At 46.6% G+C, this 19,595-nt stretch overlaps 1 protein-coding gene across 1 annotated transcript; it reads left to right on the top strand.

Annotated features, from left to right (window-relative positions):
* The first annotated feature begins 1,644 nt into the window (after positions 1–1,644).
* LOC135536346 (mitogen-activated protein kinase kinase kinase kinase 5-like) lies at positions 1,645–18,614 on the top strand. Its single transcript, XM_064962696.1, has 7 exons — positions 1,645–1,657; positions 3,063–3,147; positions 3,304–3,383; positions 7,012–7,072; positions 15,910–16,024; positions 17,286–17,344; positions 18,478–18,614. The coding sequence occupies exons 2-7, from the start codon at positions 3,063–3,065 to the stop codon at positions 18,612–18,614; spliced, it is 537 nt and encodes a 178-aa protein (XP_064818768.1). The 5' UTR covers positions 1,645–1,657.
* Positions 18,615–19,595: the final 981 nt, after the last annotated feature.

Here is a 19,595-nt window from a genome sequence, read left to right as displayed (position 1 = left end):
CCAGCAGTAGCTCTGCGGAACCCCCTAAATGACTGAAATATCAAATGTAACCCCCAGCAGTAGCTCTGCGAACCCCCTAAATGACTGAAATATCAAATGTAACCCCCCAGCAGTAGCTCTGCGGAACCCCTATGACTGAAATATCAAATGTAACCCCAAGCAGTAGCTCTGCGGAACCCCTAAATGACTGAAATATCAAATGTAACCCCCCAGCAGTAGCTCTGCGGAACCCCTATGACTGAAATATCAAATGTAACCCCAAGCAGTAGCTCTGCGGAACCCCTAAATGACTGAAATATCAGCCCCCCAGCAGTAGCTCTGCGGAACCCTAAATTACTGAAATATCAAATGTAACCCCAAGCAGTAGCTCTGCGGAACCCCCTAAATGACTGAAATATCAAATGTAACCCCAAGCAGTAGCTCTGGCGGAACCCTGAATTACTGGAAATATCAAATGTAACTTGTCTCTGTCTCCAGAACTTGAAGACTCTGATGGAGGTGTGAACGGGACAGTCCCAAGACTCCCCAGCCGACCACAGAGGAAGGAGAAGAAAGACTACCCCGTGGAGGCTTTTTATCTATGTGATTGTATTTGCTAGGACTATGTATATGAAAGAGCAATTGAAATATGTCAGTCATATAACCTCAGGTAACATACAGTGGGGCAAAAGCATTTAGTCAGCCACCAATTGTGCAAGTTCTCCCACTTAAAAAGACGAGAGGCCTGTAATTTTCATCATAGGTACACTTCAACTATGACAGACCTTTGATGAAAATTACAGGCCTCATCTTTTTAAGTGGGAGAACTTATGTATGCATGCAGATATATAGGGAATAGGGTTCCATTTGGGACTGAGCCCGACTGTCTGCCCCCCCACCATGGTGCTGAGGTTAGAGACAGTAGTTGGGTTTATAAAGCATTAAACACACCGAATATCTGACTGCTGACAGGTGCTTCTCTCTTGCTAGAATAAAAGTGGTACCCTACTGCGTGCCGACCCGGTAGAGCCGAACCTACATATTTAATTTTTTCCTTTATTTAACCAGGCAGGTCAGTTAAGAACAAATTCTTATTTTCAATGACGGCCTGGGAACAGTGGGTTAACTGCCTGTTCAAGGGCAGAACGACAGATTTGTACCTTGTCAGCTCGGGGGTTTGAACTCACAACCTTTCGTTTACTAGTCCAACACTCTAACCACTAGGCTACCCTGCCGCCCCATATTCTACTTGTAGTATCGCAATGCTCGTCAGTGGCCAACAACTTCAATCGAAGAGCACGCGCCCCTTACCTAGGGGAGCCAACGGGAGTGACAACAAAAAAACATTAAATGTCATGAACCAGTCTCACTCCATATGCAATGTAGGCTATGGTAGCTAGCTAAGCGTACCGACACAACACTCAATACTTCCTCCGCTAGCTAACCGCTGTATTGACATAATTAAATCACAATGGATTTTAATCACAACTTGCTTAAAAACAAAAAAAGGTTGCTTGAAGTCAACAGATGAACATTTTAAAAACGGTGCTTGGCAAACCAGCTCGGATCAAACCATAGTTGTTGTTTTCTTCGTATGTCCTCCGGTCTGATGTGTGGTTTATTTGTTTCTCCTACAGAAGCCAGCTATCAACGGCCTGCCCCCACTCCTAAAGTCCTGGTGAGTGACCCACGTGGATTCCAGTTCTCAGGTGCCCCAATGGGCACCCCTATTCCCTTGATCAGTGCACTACTTTTGACCAGAGCCCAAGAAGTACAACACTACATAGGGAATAGGGTGCCATTTTGAACACAGACTTTGTGTCATCCCTCGATCAAATTGTATTTTGTCACATACACGTGGTTAGCAGATGGTATTGGTCACATACATGTGGTTAGCAGACGGTATTGGTCACATACACGTGGTTAACAGATGGTATTGGTCACATGGTTAGCAGATGGTATTTGTCACATACACGTGGTTAGCAGATGGTATTGGTCACATGGTTAGCAGATGTTATTGAGAGTGTAGCGAAATGCTTGTGCTTCTAGTTCCATCAGTGTAGTAATATCTAACAATTCCACAACAACTACCTAATACACACAAATCTAGGTAAAGGGTTGGAATAAGAATATGTAAATATAAATATATGTATGAGCGATGGCTGACCGGCATAGACGAGATGCCATAGATGGTATAAAATCCATTTGTTTAGTGTCCAACGATTTCATGTCTGTCTGTAGGCAGCAGCCTCTCTGTGTTAGTGGTGATTGTTTAACAGTCTGATGGCCTCGAGATAGAAGCTGTTTTTCAGTCTCTCGGTCCCTGCTTTGATGTACCTGTACTGACCTCGCCTTCTGGATGATAGCGGGGTGAACAGGCAGTGGCTCGGGTGGTTGTTGTCCTTGATGATCTTTTATTATTTAGCTCCATTGTACCCCCAGCAGAACACATTCCTTCCTGGTGGATGGGTTAAACTATGTCTGATGTATTGATATGATAATCTATGTAGTCTGTGGTTCGACTGAACCGACTCCAACTGTGCGGCTGGTCGTCTCTGCTTGCTGGTCGCCTCTGCTTGCTGTCGTCTCTGCTTGCTGGTCGCCTCTGCTTGCTGGTCGCCTCTGCTTGCTGGTCGTCTCTGCTTGCTGGTCGTCTCTGGTTGCTGTGCGGCTGGTCGTCTCTGGTTGCTGGTCGTCTCTGGTTGCTGGTCGTCTCTGCTTGCTGGTCGTCTCTGCTTGCTGGTCGTCTCTGGTTGCTGTGCGGCTGGTCGTCTCTGGTTGCTGGTCGTCTCTGGTTGCTGGTCGTCTCTAGTTGCTGGTCGTCTCTGGTTGCCGTGCGGCTGGTCGTCTCTGGTTGCTGGTCGTCTCTGGTTGCTGTGCGGCTGGTCGTCTCTGGTTGCTGGTCGTCTGGTCAGAATGTCGTCTCTGGTCAGAATGTCGTCTCTGGTCAGAATGTCGTCTCTGGTCAGAATGTCGTCTCTGGTCAGAATGACGTCTGTGGTTACCATTTTCCAGACCAACTTTGGGTGGTGAACTCTCTCTGATCCCCAGTTTGTTGATATTTGTGTCATCCACTACTCTAGATGGGAGCCTGTTTCTCCAAGGTGTTTGATGGCTGTCCACTGAAAATCAACTGTGCCACGTCGTGGATACACCCAGATACCAAAGGTAACACATACACACACACACACACACACACAAACTACTGTACACACACACACACACACAAACTACTGTACACACAAACTACTGTACACACACACACGTGTTAGAGAGAGTGAATATGTGTCACAGACAATTCAATATGTTTCTACTGTTTTCCAGACCAATACCTTATATTTGGGACAGAGGATGGGATCTATACCCTCAACCTGAATGAGCTGCATGAAGCCACCATGGAACAGGTAGGAAACACATGGGTTGCACATGTCGAGGATAACTTCCGTTTTGACACTAATAAAACTTGTAAACATAAACATATAGGACCAAACTGATAACACATATTATCGTCTGTAGTCTTTAATGCGGTGGTAGGCACAGCACTAAGAAATATTAGGGAAGGAACGATTCACGCATGGGTCCCCGATTCCTAAAGTTTAAGATACAAGTGTATTCCCAAAACCGATCCAAATGTAGCGTGCGTCGGTCAGAAAATGTTTTGAAACCGCCGGTTCACTAAAAACGTTGAGCTCGTATATGACCCACCACTAGGCGGCAGGGTAGCCTAGTGGGTAGAGCATTGGACTAGTAACCGGAAGGTTGCAAGTTCAAACCCCCGAGCTGACATGGTACAAATCTGTCGTTCTGCCCCTGAACAGGCAGTTAACCCACTGTTCCTAGGCCGTCATTGAAAATAAGAATTTGTTCTTAACTGACTTGCCTGGTTAAATAAAGGTAAAAAAAAAAAAAAAAAAACCTTCAGAAAAAAATTAAATACATTTCGCGTAACTCTCCTTCAGTGTGCTCACTGCATGTAACGCAAAAAAATAAAAGTCTGCAAACAAGCAAACACCGGCCACGAACGACGTGTTCACAATAGCACGTTGGTAATGAGGCATTATTTGTTAGACCGAATCGGGGAAAGGTCTGTGTGTGAGCATTTTGAAATAAGATCAGGATCGAACGAGCAGGATTAAAAATGTTTGCAAATATCTTTTGATAAAGATGTTATTAGCAACTTCTGCGGCAGCTAACTAGCTTTAGCTTGGTAGCTTGCTTTAGCTTAGCAGCTAGCGAGCTTTAGCTTGGTAGCTAACTAGATTTCGTTTGGTAGCTAGCTAGCTAGGGAAAAGTCTGTGTGTGAGCATTTGAAGTCATCTGAAATTCCAATTTAAAAATGTTTCTCATTACTTTTCATCTTCCTGCTCCATTTATTTTTACTGATATAGAACTGATCATCGCCTGACGGACGATACAGATAAATGAATCTTACGAATCGTGGCGGCTGCTTGCAGTTGCGAGGCTCAATCTCCTGAGACTTGTTGAACAGATAGTCAGAGAACTCCTTCTCACCCAGACTGCCCACGGGTTCGGGTTCTCTCTTGACAAAACCCCGGGCGAAGTCAGTAGCCGAAATCAAACGGCGCGCTGTACCCCAGCTTTGCGGCGCTGAAATTATGTTGGTGTGCCCTGGCTATCTGTCAATAATTATTTTTTAAATATACAAAATTGTACCGTCTGGTTTGCTTAATATAAGGAATTTGAAATGGTTTATATTTTTAATACTCAATTCCATTTACTTTTGATACTTAAAGTACATTTAAAACCAAATACTTTGAGACTTTTATTCAAGTAGTATTTTACTGGGTGACTTTCACTTGAGTCATTTCTATTAAGGGATCTTTAAGGGATCTTTTTTGAAACTGTTGTACTTTTCCCACCACGGCGTTGCAGTTCTTGACCGGTGCGCATGGCACCTACTACCGTAACCCGTTAAAAGGCACTTCACCCTCTGAAATGGCACACATTCACAATTGTCACAATGCTTAAAAAAAATATTATTTAACCTGTCTCATCCCCTTCATCTACACTGATAGAAGTGGATTTAACAAGTGACATAAATAAGGGATCATATCTTTCACCTGGATTCACCTGGTCAGTCTGTCATGGAAAGAGCAGGTGTTCCTAATGTTTTATATACTCTGTAAATAATTATGGTCATTTTTAGATATACAGTGGGGAGAACAAGTATTTGATACACTGCCGATTTTGCAGGTTTTCCTACTTACAAAGCATGTAGAGGTCTGTAATTTTTATCATAGGTACACTTCAACTGTGAGAGACAGAATCTAAAACAAAAATCCTGAAAATCACATTGTATGATTTTTAAGTAATTAATTAGCATTTTATTGCATGACATAAGTATTTGATCACCTACCAACCAGTAAGAATTCTGGCTCTCACAGACCTGTTAGTTTTTATTTAAGAAGCCCTCCTGTTCTCCACTCAGTACCTGTATTAACTGCACCTGTTTGAACTCGTTACCTGTATAAAAGACACCTGTCCACACACTCAATCAAACAGACTCCAACCTCTCCACAATGGCCAAGACCAGAGAGCTGTGTTAGGACATCAGGGATAAAATTGTAGACCTGCACAAGGCTGGAATGGGCTACAGGAGAATAGGCAAGCAGCTTGGTGAGAAGGCAACAACTGTTGGCTCAATTATTAGAAAGTGGAAGAAGTTCAAGATAAAGGTCAATCACCCTCGGTCTTGGGCTCCATGCAAGATCTCACCTCGTGGGGCATCAATGATCATGAGGAAGGTGAGGGATCAGCCCAGAACTACACGGCATTACCTGGTTAATGACCTGAAGAGAGCTGGGACCACCAAGAAAACCATTAGTAACACACTACGCCGTCATGGATTAAAATCCTGTAGCACACACAAGGTCCCCCTGCTCAAGCCAGCGCATGTCCAGGCCCGTCTGAAGTTTGCCAATGACCATCTGGATGATCCAGAGGAGGAATGGGAGAAGGTCATGTGGTCTGATGAGACAAAAATAGGGCTTTTTGGTCTGAACTCCACTCGCCGTGTTTGGAGGAAGAAGGATGAGTACAACCCCAAGAACACCATCCCAACCGTGAAGCATGGAGGTGGAAACATCATTCTTTGGGGATGCTTTTCTGCAAAGGGGACAGGATGACTGCACTGTATTGAGGGGAGGATGGATGGGGCCATGTATCCCTCAGTAAGAGCATTGAAGATGGGTCTTCCAGCATAACAACGACCCGAAACACACAGCCAGGGCAACTAAGCTCCGTAAGAAGCATCCCAAGGTCCTGAAATGGCCTAGCCAGTCTCCAGACCTGCACCCAATAGAAAATCTTTGGAGGGAGCTGAAAGTCCGTATTGCCCAGCGACAGCCCGGAAACCTGAAGGTTTGTATGGAGGACTGGGCCAAAATCCCTGCTGCAGTGTATGCAAACCTGGTCAAGAACTACAGGAAACGTATGGTCTCTGTACCAAATATTAAGTTCTGCTTTTCTGATGTAGCAAATACTTATGTCATGCAATAAAATGCAAATTAATTACTTAAAAATCCTACAATGTGATTTTCTGGGTTTTTGTTTTAGATTCCGTCTCTCACCGTTGAAGTGTACCGATTTGATAACAAATTACAGACCTCTACATGCTTTGTCGGTAGGAAAGCCCGCAAAATCAGCAGTGTATCAAATACTTGTTCTCCCCACTGTACAGGGTAAAAGTTGATAATTTCATAACGAGGACAGCGATTTACTTTTGGTGAGGCACTTGAAAACTTGTCAAAACCATTTGATTTGGAGATGGGAGGTGAAAGACGAAGTTTTGCTGTATATTCATTGGCTATGGTCATAGCTGTTTTGTAAATTACGTTTCAAACTAAAACGTGTTATTGCTGTATTGTATGGGAGCTCGATACAAATCGTCTTGAAAGCGAAAGATGCCCCATCCTTAATCAATATAGCTATAAACATGGCTCCACTCATTTTTAACCTCTTAGTTACTGTAGATCTGAATCTGTCCTTTGTTGTGTTATGTTCGCCTTCTAGCTGTTCCCCAGGAAGTGTACCTGGCTCTACATCATCAACAACAACCTGATGTCTCTGTCAGGTGAGTCAGTAGGGCAGATACGGGTATCAACAACAACCTGCTGTCTCTGTCAGGTGAGTCAGTAGGACAGATACGGGTATCAACAACAACCTGCTGTCTCTGTCAGGTGAGTCAGTAGGACAGATACGGGTATCAACAACAACCTGCTGTCTCTGTCAGGTGAGTCAGTAGGGCAGATACGGGTATCAACAACAACCTGCTGTCTCTGTCAGGTGAGTCAGTAGGGCAGATACGGGTATCAACAACAACCTGCTGTCTCTGTCAGGTGAGTCAGTAGGACAGATACGGGTATCAACAACAACCTGCTGTCTCTGTCAGGTGAGTCAGTAGGACAGATACAGGTATCAACAACAACCTGTTGTCTCTGTCAGGTGAGTCAGTAGGACAGATACGGGTATCAACAACAACCTGCTGTCTCTGTCAGGTGAGTCAGTAGGACAGATACGGGTATCAACAACAACCTGCTCTCTCTGTCAGGTGAGTCAGTAGGACAGATACGGGTATCAACAACAACCTGCTGTCTCTGTCAGGTGAGTCAGTAGGACAGATACGGGTATCAACAACAACCTGCTGTCTCTGTCAGGTGAGTCAGTAGGACAGATACGGGTATCAACAACAACCTGCTGTCTCTGTCAGGTGAGTCAGTAGGACAGATACAGGTATCAACAACAACCTGCTGTCTCTGTCAGGTGAGTCAGTAGGACAGATACAGGTATCAACAACAACCTGCTGTCTCTGTCAGGTGAGTCAGTAGGACAGATACGGGTATCAACAACAACCTGCTGTCTCTGTCAGGTGAGTCGGTAGGACAGATACAGGTATCAACAACAACCTGCAGTCTTGAAAGGCCGGTATCAATCACAGCCAGCTGCTGGAGATGGTGCCATGATAACCTGCAGCTTAGTTTTGTTGTTATCTGACTGGAAATACCATTACCTCATAACTATTCCACAGGAACAATGCCATTACCTGGCATCTACACACCATACCGTAAATACAATCACCTCATAGCTATCTATAGACGCAGAAGTAGCAGGAAGGTTAGAAGCTTTTGGATTAAAAAACCCTTTATAAGAAATCAAATCAAATCTAATTTATTTGTCACATACACATGGTTAGCAGATGTTAATGCGAGTGTAGCGAAATGCTTGTGCTTCTAGTTCCGACAATGCAGTAATAACCAACAAGTAATCTAAAGAAGTGCTTGACTGCATATTATTGTGAGTCCTGTGTTTTATGGCCTACTGCTGTGTGGAATAAATATGGCGTTTTTTACATTGACCTGTGGTTGTGAAGAATCCTGGTTGCAGTAGAAATGTAGATAGTTTGGGCCGATGATACACCTCATGACCAAAAGTATGTGGACACCTACTCGTCTTAACATCTCATTCAGAAATCGTGGCCATTATAATATGGAGTTGGTCCCCCCCCACCCTTTGCTGCTAAAACAGCCTCCACTTGTCTGGGAAGGCTTTCCACTAGATGTTGGAACATTGCTGCTATAACAGCCTCCACTCTTCTGGGAAGGCTTTCCACTAGATGTTGGAACATTGCTGCTATAACAGCCTCCACTCTTCTGGGAAGGCTTTCCACTAGATGTTGAACATTGCTGCTATAACAGCCTCCACTCTTCTAGGAAGGCTTTCCACTAGATGTTGGAACATTGCTGCTATAACAGCCTCCACTCTTCTGGGAAGGCTTTCCACTAGATGTTGGAACATTGCTGCTATAACAGCCTCCACTCTTCTGGGAAGGCTTTCCACTAGATGTTGGAACATTGCTGCGGGGACTTGCTTCCATTCAGCCGCAAGAGCATTAGTGAGGTCGGACACTGATGTTTGGGAGATTAGGCCAGGTTCCTATTCATCCCAAAGGATGTTCGATGGGGTTGAGGTCAGGGCTCTGTGCAGGCCAGTTAAGTTCCTCCACACCGATCTCAACAAACCATTTCTGTATGGACCTCGCTTTGTGCACGGGGACATTGTCATGCTGAAACAGGAAAGGGCCTTCCCCAAACTGTTGCTAGAAAGTTGGATGTACAGATTCATCTAGAATGTCATTGTATACTGGAGCATTAAGATTTCCCTTCACTGGAACTAAGGGGCCTTGCCGAAACCTTGCCCAAACCTTGGAAAACAGGACAGATACAGACCGTTAATTCTTCCCCCACCAAACTTGACAGTTGGCACTGCATTGGGCCAGGTACCATTCTCCTGACACCCGCCAAACCCAGATTCATTCGTTGGACTGCCAGGTGGTGAGGCGTGATACATCACTCCAGAGAACGCGTTTCCACTGCTTAAGAGTCCAAATGGCGGCGAGCTTTACACGATTCCAGCCGAAGCTTGGCATTGCACATGGTGATCTTAGGCTTGTGTGCGGCTGCTCGGCCATGGAAACCCATTTCATGAAGCTCCTGACGAACAGTTCTTGTGCTGACGTTGCTTCCAGAGGCAGTTTGGAACCCGGCAGTGAGTGTTGCAACCGAGGACACGCTTCAGCATTCGGCGGTCCCGTTCTGAGAGCTTGTGTGGCCTACCACTTTGCGGCTGAGCCGTTGTTGCTCCTAGACGTTTCCACTTCACAATAACAGCACTTACAGTTGACCGGGGGAGCTCTAGCAGGGCAGACATTTGATTAACTGACCTGTTGGAAAGGAATGTCACTGAGCCATTCTACTGCCAATGTTTGTCTGTGGAGATTGCATGGCTGTGTGCTCGATTTTATACATCTGTCAGCAACGATTGTGGCTGAAATGGCCGAATCCACTAATTTAAAGGGGTGTCCACATACTCTTGTGTATATATCGTGCAAGACCTGAAAGTAGAGTTGAACCACATTCTCTGAGAAAGACTCATTGTAGTTAGTTTATGCATGTCCCAATGTACAGTTGATGTCGGAAGTTTACATACACTTAGGTTGGAGTCATTAAAACTCGTTTTTCAACCACTCCACAAATTTCTTGTTAGCAAAACTTTAGTTTGGGCAAGTCGGTTAGGACATCTAATTTGTGCATGACACAAGTCTTTTTTCCAACAATTGTTTACAGACAGATTATTTAACTTACAGTGAATTATATCACAATTCCAGTGGGTCAGAAGTTTACATACACTACGTTGACTGTGCCTTTAAACGGCTTGGAAAATTCCAGAAAATGATGTCATGGCTTTAGAAGCTTCTGATAGGCTATTTACATTTACATTTACATTTACATTACATTTACTCAAATCATTTGACATAATTTGAGTCAATTGGAGATGTACCTGTGGATGTATTTCAAGGCCTACTTTCAAACTCAGTGCCTCTTTGCTTGACATCATGGGAAAATCAAAAGAAATCAGCCAAGACCGCAGAAAACAAATTGTAGACCTCCGCGAGTCTGGTTCATCCTTGGGAGCAATTCCCAAACTCTTGAAGACACCACGTTCATCTGTACAAACAATAGTACTTAAGTATAAACACCATGGGACCACGGAGCCGTCATACCGCTCAGGAAGGAGACACGTTCTTGTCTCTAGAGATGAACGTATTCTTTGGTGCGAATAGTGCAAATCAATCCCAGAACAACAGCAAAGGACCTTGTGAAGATGCTGGAGGAAACGGGTACAAAAGTATCTATATCCACAGTAAAACGAGTTCTATATCGATGTAACTTGAAAGGCCACCAGCAAGGAAGAAGCCACTGCTCCAAAACCGCCATAAAAAATCCCAGACTACAGTTTGCAACTGCACATGGGGACAAAGATCATACTTTTTGCAGAAATGTCCTCTGGTCTGATGAAACAAAAATAGAACTGTTTGGCCATAATGACCATAGTTATGTTTCGATCGAAAAGGGGGAGGCTTGCAAGCCAGCAGAACAACATTCCAACCGTGAAGCACGGGGTGGCAGTATCATGTTGTGGGGTGCTTTGCTTCAGGAGGGACTGGTGTACTTCACAAAATAGATGGCATCATGAGGGAAGAGGAAAATTATGTGGATATATTGAAGCAGCATCTCAAGACATCAGTCAGGAAGTTAAAGCTTGGTTGCAAATGGGTCTTCCAAATGGACAATGATCCCAAGCATACTTTCAAAGTTGTGGTGAAATGGCTTCAGGACAACAGCAACAAAGCCAAGGTATTGGAGTGGCCATCACAAAGCCCTGACCTCAATCCTATAGAAAATTTGTGGGCAGAATTGAAGAAAAGAGCAAGGAGGCCAACAAACCTGACTCAGTTACACCAGCTCTGTCAGGGGAATGGGCCAATATTCACCCAACTTATTGTGGGAAGCTTGTGGAAGGCTACCCAAAATGTTTGACCCAAGTTAAGCAGTTTAAAGGCAATGCTAACAAATACTAATTTAGTGTATGTAAACTTCTGACCCACTGGGAATGTGATTAAATAAATTTAAAGCTGAAATAAATAATTCTTTCTACTATTATTCTGACATTCCACATTCTTCAAATAAAGTGGTGATCCTAACTGACCTGAGACAGGGAATCTTTACTAGGATTAAATGTCAGGAATTGTGAAAATCAGAGTTTAAATGTATTTGGCTAAGGTGTATGTAAACTTCCGGCTTCAACTCTATATAGCTCATCTGTAGTAGAGGTCTTCACGCATCCACCTGTACCCGAGACCCGAGCAGATCCGGATACAGAATTGTAAAATAATATCACTGGTCTGGATCGGATCTGTTTCTCATGGGTATGTGTAATTTATGCCGCTAACTCTTGCGTTTCACGAGAGTGGCACGTGTAACGTTTTCTTGGTCAATCACAAGTCAGACTACAGTCATAGAGCCTCCGTGTGGGGCAAAAGTTAGGAGATATCTAATCAATGGAAGATGGAATGAAAATTATGGAATTAAAAGTTAGGCTAGAATGACCAAGAGCCAACAGGTAGACTGCTACTTTATATTCTGAATGGAGTCGTTGTTTGTTTGTAACTGTGTCGGACCAGAAAGTACATGCAACCTCAATTAGCCTAGCTAGCTAGTTAGCTTAACTAGCTTCTCCCAGTTTGATCCAGGCAAGACAGGTACTACGTAATCATATTGCATGATAAATAACCTAGCTATGGAAGCTGTAGCGTAAGTCGGCTCTGTTGCTGTCTCTTCCTCCCTCCCCTGTTCCTCGTGTCACTTGCTCACACTCACGGTAGCTTAAACACACAGCACGACCCCAGCCTCACCACTTTCTACTTCCTCCCATCCCACAGCACGACCCCAGCCTCACCACTTTCTACTTCCTCCCATCTCAGCACGACCCCAGCCTCACCACTTTCTACTTCCTCCCATCTCACAGCACGACCCCAGCCTCACCACTTTCTACTTCCTCCCATCTCACAGCACGACCCCAGCCTCACCACTTTCTACTTCCTCCCATCTCACAGCACGACCCCAGCCTCACCACTTTCTACTTCCTCCCATCCCACAGCACGACCCCAGCCTCACCACTTTCTACTTCCTCCCATCTCACAGCACGACCCAGCCTCACCACTTTCTACTTCCTCCCCATCTCACAGCACGACCCCAGCCTCACCACTTTCTACTTCCTCCCATCTCACAGCACGACCCCAGCCTCACCACTTTCTACTTCCTCCCATCTCACAGCACGACCCCAGCCTCACCACTTTCTACTTCCTCCCATCTCACAGCACGACCCCAGCCTCACCACTTTCTACTTCCTCCCATCTCACAGCACGACCCCAGCCTCACCACTTTCTACTTCCTCCCATCTCACAGCACGACCCCAGCCTCACCACTTTCTACTTCCTCCCATCTCACAGCACGACCTCAGCCTCACCACTTTCTACTTCCTCCCATCTCACAGCACGACCCCAGCCTCACCACTTTCTACTTCCTCCCATCTCACAGCACGACCCCAGCCTCACCACTTTCTACTTCCTCCCATCCCACAGCACGACCCCAGCCTCACCACTTTCTACTTCCTCCCATCCTTCACAGCACCACCCCAGCCTCACCACTTTCTACTTCCTCCCATCTCACAGCACGACCCCAGCCTCACCACTTTCTACTTCCTCCCATCTCACAGCACGACCCCAGCCTCACCACTTTCTACTTCCTCCCATCTCACAGCACGACCCCAGCCTCATCACTTTCTACTTCCTCCCATCCCACAGCACGGCCCCAGCCTCACCACTTTCTACTTCCTCCCATCCCACAGCACGGCCCCAGCCTCACCACTTTCTACTTCCTCCCATCTCACAGCACGACCCCAGCCTCACCCCTTTCTACTTCCTCCCATCTCACTTTATCAGCTCCGGTAAATAAAGTAGCCTAAAAAAAATTGGCTTTTCTGCTGCTTCCCTCACAAATCTCTCTCACATCCGACCAGGTCTATACTGGAACGGGCCTCGTTGTCCGTTGGGAATGGGGTTTCTATATAAAACATTTATAGTAATTATGCATATTGGGTCTGGAGGGAAAGCCCCAGGTTAATTTATTTTATGGGCCCGTGAAGGCCTCTACTCTGTACCATGTGTGTTATATCTGTGTTTTAACCCCTGTTGAATTTCTCTACACGCCGCTCTGTTGTAAGAAAGTGAAAGTAAGCGTTTCTTTCTTATTGTAAATTACTACTAGGTAAACTTAATTGTACTGTTGTGTGTATCCTACCATAAAGTTTGTAAAGTAGGCTATGCCTCGGCTCAGAGTAAATGTAATCTCTGATTTCTTGTCCTCTCTTCCTCTTGGACTCTGTCCCTCCTTTCTCACCTCCTCCTCTGCTCTCTTCTCTGGTCTGGCTTGATTTTGGTATTCTATTAACCCGGCTTCATCAGAAGGTAATCATCATCATTGTCACATTTACAACCCTGTATTGTATTTTACCCATAACTAGAGTTGCAAGATTACATCAAGTTTCTAAAAATTCTGGCCTCCTGAGTGGCGACATTCTGAGGCATCGCAGTGCTGAGGCGCCACTACAGCCTGGGGTTCGATCCCACCGTCCGGGTTAGGGGAGGGTTTGACCGGCGGGGTTTTCCTTGGCTCATCACGCTCTAGCAACTCCTTGTGGAAAGCCAGGCATCTGCAAGCTGACTTCCGGTCTTCAGTCAAACGGTGTTTCCACCTTCACATTGCCACAACGACTTCCCGGGTTAAATGAGTTGTGTGTTAAGAAGCAGCAAGTTTATCTTTCGGAGGACGCATGTCTCGACCTTCGCCCCTCTCTCTCTCTCTCTCTCTCTCTCTCTCCCAAGACTGTTGGGGAGTTGCAGCGACGACAAGAGCATAACTAGCAATTGGATGTCACAAAAAAATGGTGTAAAAAAATTACAAAGAAAAATAACCAAAAAATATGTACATTTCTCCAAAATTCCATGTTTTCCAGAAATCCTAGTTAGGAGATTCCTGGAATTAGAATGGGATAAACAGGAAGTCAGGAATCTTCCAACTCGGATTTCAGGAAACCTGGATATTTTGGGAAAGTTGCAAAATGTTGTAACTCTTTACCCCTATCGAAACACCAAGCTAGCACCCGTCCTAGCACTTTATATTAAGATTAAAAGTGCATATAATTTCACGCTGGCTCCTTAAAACTAATTTTCTGTTGGTGATGTATACATCTACACTTGTAAATAGCATGCGTCTGCCATAGATCGAAGGATGGAAAGAGGATATATCTCAGTGTTGTCTTTGGTTCGTTCCACTATAACGGGATGTCGTAAAACGCAGTGAGATGACTGTGAGCCCAGAAAGGACACCGTGTCTGTGACCCCCAGAAAGGACACCGTGTCTGTGACCCCAGAAAGGACACCGTGTCTGTGACCCCCAGAAAGGACACAGTGTCTGTGACCCCCAGAAAGGACACCGTGTCTGTGACCCCCAGAAAGGACACCGTGTCTGTGACCCCCAGAAAGGACACAGTGTCTGTGACCCCAGAAAGGACACTGTGTCTGTGACCCCCAGAAAGGACACCGTGTCTGTGACCCCCAGAAAGGACACCGTGTCTGTGACCCCCAGAAAGGACACTGTGTCTGTGACCCCCAGAAAGGACACCGTGTCTGTGACCCCCAGAAAGGACACCGTGTCTGTGACCCCCAGAAAGGACACCGTGTCTGTGACCCCCAGAAAGGACACCGTGTCTGTGACCCCCCCAGAAAGGACACCGTGTCTGTGACCCCCAGAAAGGACACCGTGTCTGTGACCCCCAGAAAGGACACCGTGTCTGTGACCCCCAGAAAGGACACCGTGTCTGTGACCCCAGAAAGGACACCGTGTCTGTGACCCCACACCGTGTCACCCCAGAAAGGACACCGTGTCTGTGACCCCAGAAAGGACACAGTGTCTGTGACCCCCAGAAAGGACACCGTGGTCTGTGACCCCCTCTAGAAAGGACACAGTGTCTGTGACCCCCAGAAAGGACACAGTGTCTGTGACCCCCAGAAAGGACACCGTGTCTGTGACCCCCAGAAAGGACACCGTGTCTGTGACCCCCAGAAAGGACACAGTGTCTGTGACCCCCAGAAAGGACACCGTGACTGTGACCCCCAGAAAGGACACATTATTTATCATATAGTGCACTACTTCTGACCAGAGCCCTGTAGGGAATAGGGTGCCATTTGGGCCTAAGTAGTGCACCATATAGGGAATAGGGTTCCATTTGGTCTAAAGTAGTGCACTATATAGGGAATAGGGTGCCATTTGGGCCTAAGTAGTGCACTATATACGGAACAGGGTTCCATTTGGTCTAAAGTAGTGCACTATATAGGGAATAGGGTGCCATTTGGTCTAAAGTAGTGCGCTATATAGGGAATAGGGTTCCATTTGGGACTTATAAGTGTTAGTCTTATAATGTGATGCTAAATTGTTTCATATGTGATCACAGGAAAGACCTTCCAGCTGTACTCTCACAACCTGATTGGGCTGTTTGAGCAGCTGAAGAAACCTGGCCTCGCCTCTCAGTTCCAGACACACCGCTTCCCAGACAAGATCTTACCTAGGTGAGACACGCACACACTACATCCTCTGACTCACTTGTTTTAATTGGTTCCCCGGTGAGAGGGAGGGACCTATTCTATTGGTTCCCTGGTGAGAGAGAGGGACCTATTCTATTGGTTCCCCGGTGAGAGAGAGGGACCTATTCTATTGGATCCCCGGTGAGAGAGAGAGACCTATTGGATCTCCGGTGAGAGAGAGAGAGACCTATTCTATTGGTTCCCCGGTGAGAGAGAGGGACCTATTCTATTGGTTCCCCGGTGAGAGAGAGTGACCTTTTCTATTGGTTCCCCGAAAAGAGAGAGGGACCTATTCTATTGGTTCCCCGGTGAGAGGGGGGCCTATTCTATTGGTTCCCCGGTGAGAGAGAGGGACCTATTGTATTGGATCCCCGGTGAGAGAGGGGGACCTATTCTATTGGATCCATGGTGAGAGGGAGGGACCTATTCTATTGGATCCCTGGTGAGAGAGAGGGACCTATTCTATTGGTTCCCCAGTAAGAGAGAGGGACCTATTCTATTGGTTCCCCGGTAAGAGAGAGGGACCTATTCTATTGGATCCTTGGTGAGAGGGAGGGACCTATTCTATTGGATCCATGGTGAGAGGGAGGGACCTATTCTATTGGTTCCCTGGTGAGAGAGAGGGACCTATTCTATTGGTTCCCCGGTGAGAGAGAGGGACCTATTCTATTGGTTCCCCGGTGAGAGAGAGTGACCTTTTCTATTGGTTCCCCGAAAAGAGAGAGGGACCTATTCTATTGGATACCCGGTGAGAGAGAGGGACCTATTCTATTGGATACCCGGTGAGAGAGAGGGACCTATTCTATTGGATACCCGGTGAGAGAGAGGGACCTATTCTATTGGATACCCGGTGAGAGAGAGGGACCTATTCTATTGGATACCCGGTGAGAGAGAGGGACCTATTCTATTGGTTCCCCGGTGAGAGAGAGGGACCTATTGGATCCCCGGTGAGAGAGGGGGGCCTATTCTATTGGTTCCCTGGTGAGAGGGAGGGACCTATTCTATTGGATACCCGGTGAGAGGAAGGGACCTATTCTATTGGATCCCCGGTGAGAGAGAGGGACCTATTCTCTTCACCTTACAGATCACCACTAAAATGATAGAAATAATAATACGATCATGAGCCTCTAGTCAAACTGCAGTGGTCTGGGGGGGATGTTCCCGGTCTAGTCGTTCTATTTCTACACCACTCTCCAATCACTATATGACTGTGTGTTGATCCTGACTGGCTGTTCTCTCTCTGCAGGAGGTTTGCCTTGACCACCAAGATCCCGGACACAAAGGGCTGTCACAAGTGCTGCATTGGTACGTTTACTATACGAGAGCAGCCTTACCCCCTCAACCACTGTCTAGTTCCTAGAGCAGCTGTACCCCCTCAACCACTGTCTAGGTCCGAGAGCAGCTGTACCTCCTCAACCACTGTCTAGTTCCTAGAGCAGCTGTACCCCCTCAGCCACTGTCTAGTTCCTAGAGCAGCTGTACCCCCTCAGCCACTGTCTAGTTCCTAGAGCAGCTGTACCCCCTCAACCACTGTCTAGTTCCTAGAGCAGCTGTACCCCCTCAACCACTGTCTAGGTCCTAGAGCAGCTGTACCCCTCAACTACTGTCTAGTTCCTAGATCAGCTGTGTACCCTCAGCCACTGTCTAGGTCCGAGAGCAGCTGTACCCCCTCAACCACTGTCTAGTTCCTAGAGCAGCTGTACCCCTCAACCACTGTCTAGTTCCTAGAGCAGCTGTACCCCTCAGCCACTGTCTAGTTCCTAGAGCAGCTGTACCCTCAGCCACTGTCTAGTTCCTAGAGCAGCTGTACCCCTCAACCACTGTCTAGTTCCTAGAGCAGCTGTACCCCCTCAACCACTGTCTAGGTCCTAGAGCAGCTGTACCCTCAACCACTGTCTAGGTCCTAGAGCAGCTGTACCCCTCAACCACTGTCTAGTTCCTAGAGCAGCTGTACCCCTCAGCCACTGTCTAGTTCCTAGAGCAGCTGTACCCCTCAACCACTGTCTAGGTCCTAGAGCAGCTGTACCCTCAGCCACTGTCTAGGTCCTAGAGCAGCTGTACCCTCAGCCACTGTCTAGGTCCTAGAGCAGCTGTACCCCCTCAGCCACTGTCTAGGTCCTAGAGCAGCTGTACCCCCTCAGCCACTGTCTAGGTCCTAGAGCAGCTGTACCCCCTCAACCACTGTCTAGTTCCTAGAGCAGCTGTACCCCCTCAACCACTGTCTAGTTCCTAGAGCAGCTGTACCCCCTCAACCACTGTCTAGGTCCTAGAGCAGCTGTACCCCCTCAACCACTTGTTCTTGTTGCCTGTGGTCAGTTTAGACTAGATAAGAAACTCCCCGTCTTAACAGTGAGAGAAGCCATGCTGTTATCTCTCCTATCCCTTGTCCTACGTTGTCCAACCTTGTCCTTTTGTCTTTCATATCTCTCCTCTCACAGTGAGGAACCCCTATACGGGCCATAAGTACCTGTGTGGAGCGCTGCAGTCTGGGATAGTCCTGCTACAGTGGTACGAGCCCATGCAGAGGTTCATGCTCATCAAGGTCAGTCCCTCATCTCGTCTGGCCCTCATCTAGTATGGCCCCGCCTGTAGTCGAATGGCCCCCGCCTGTAGTCGAATGGCCCCCGCCTGTAGTCGAATGGCCCCCGCCTGTAGTCGAATGGCCCCCGCCTGTAGTCGAATGGCCCCCGCCTGTAGTCGAATGGCCCCCGCCTGTAGTCGAATGGCCCCCGCCTGTAGTCGAATGGCCCCCGCCTGTAGTCGAATGGCCCCGCCTGTAGTCGAATGGCCCCCGCCTGTAGTCGAATGGCCCCGCCTGTAGTCGAATGGCCCCCGCCTGTAGTCGAATGGCCCCCGCCTGTAGTCGAATGGCCCCCGCCTGTAGTCGAATGGCCCCCGCCTGTAGTCGAATGGCCCCCGCCTGTAGTCGATTGGCCCCCACCTGTAGCTAGATTCTAGCCCTTCAGCAGGGACGCAAGGTTTTGGAATGTTCAGATAGAAATATGCTATGTAGAACAAACATGCCTCTGACATGTTGAATAAGGAATAACATTGGCTCTATTCATGGAATTTCTATTTTGCAACGTTTGAGAATGTTTTTCTAACTGAACATGGCCCTGGTAACATTACCAGTAGCCTACATGCAAACATTTGGTGGCACAGAAAGAAAGGCAAAGCAAATAATGTATTGACTAAATTCCTCTTGTCTCTACATCTGACTGAATAAAGGACTTTTATTTTGACTTAATGTAAACTCAGTGACTCAGACTTGAGCGCGGGGAACAGGACTTGAGCCATAGGGACTCTTGAATCAAAGTAATCTCTTTCTCAGATGTGTATTCGAATAGTTAAAAAACATTTTTTTGCCATGTTTGAGGATCTGTATTCAAATAGTTGTAGTCACCTCCAAAGGAACTATTTGTTCCCCCTGGAAAAAGTAACTTTCCACAAAGCAGAGTTTCAACTAGTTATCCCAGGTCTACAGTAGGTTGTACTCTGTGAACAACAGCATTGGTTTCAAAACAAATCAAGCAGTCATAATTAATATTATAGAAGG

The sequence above is a fragment of the Oncorhynchus masou genome, unplaced genomic scaffold, assembly GCF_036934945.1.
Source record: "Oncorhynchus masou masou isolate Uvic2021 unplaced genomic scaffold, UVic_Omas_1.1 unplaced_scaffold_5983, whole genome shotgun sequence".
NCBI lineage: Eukaryota > Metazoa > Chordata > Actinopteri > Salmoniformes > Salmonidae > Oncorhynchus > Oncorhynchus masou.
The sequence above is the reverse complement of the archived record's forward strand: the minus strand, read 5'-3'. Positions and strand labels throughout refer to the sequence as shown.

Coding starts and splice junctions, on each gene's coding strand:
- LOC135536346 (XM_064962696.1), top strand. CDS start 3,063: ATGGGAGCCTGTTTCTCCAAGGTGTTTGATGGCTGTCCACTGAAAATC. Junction 3,384..7,011: donor ATGAAGCCACCATGGAACAG/GTAGGAAACACA, acceptor TTCGCCTTCTAG/CTGTTCCCCAGGAAGTGTAC. Junction 16,025..17,285: donor CCAGACAAGATCTTACCTAG/GTGAGACACGCA, acceptor CTCTCTCTGCAG/GAGGTTTGCCTTGACCACCA.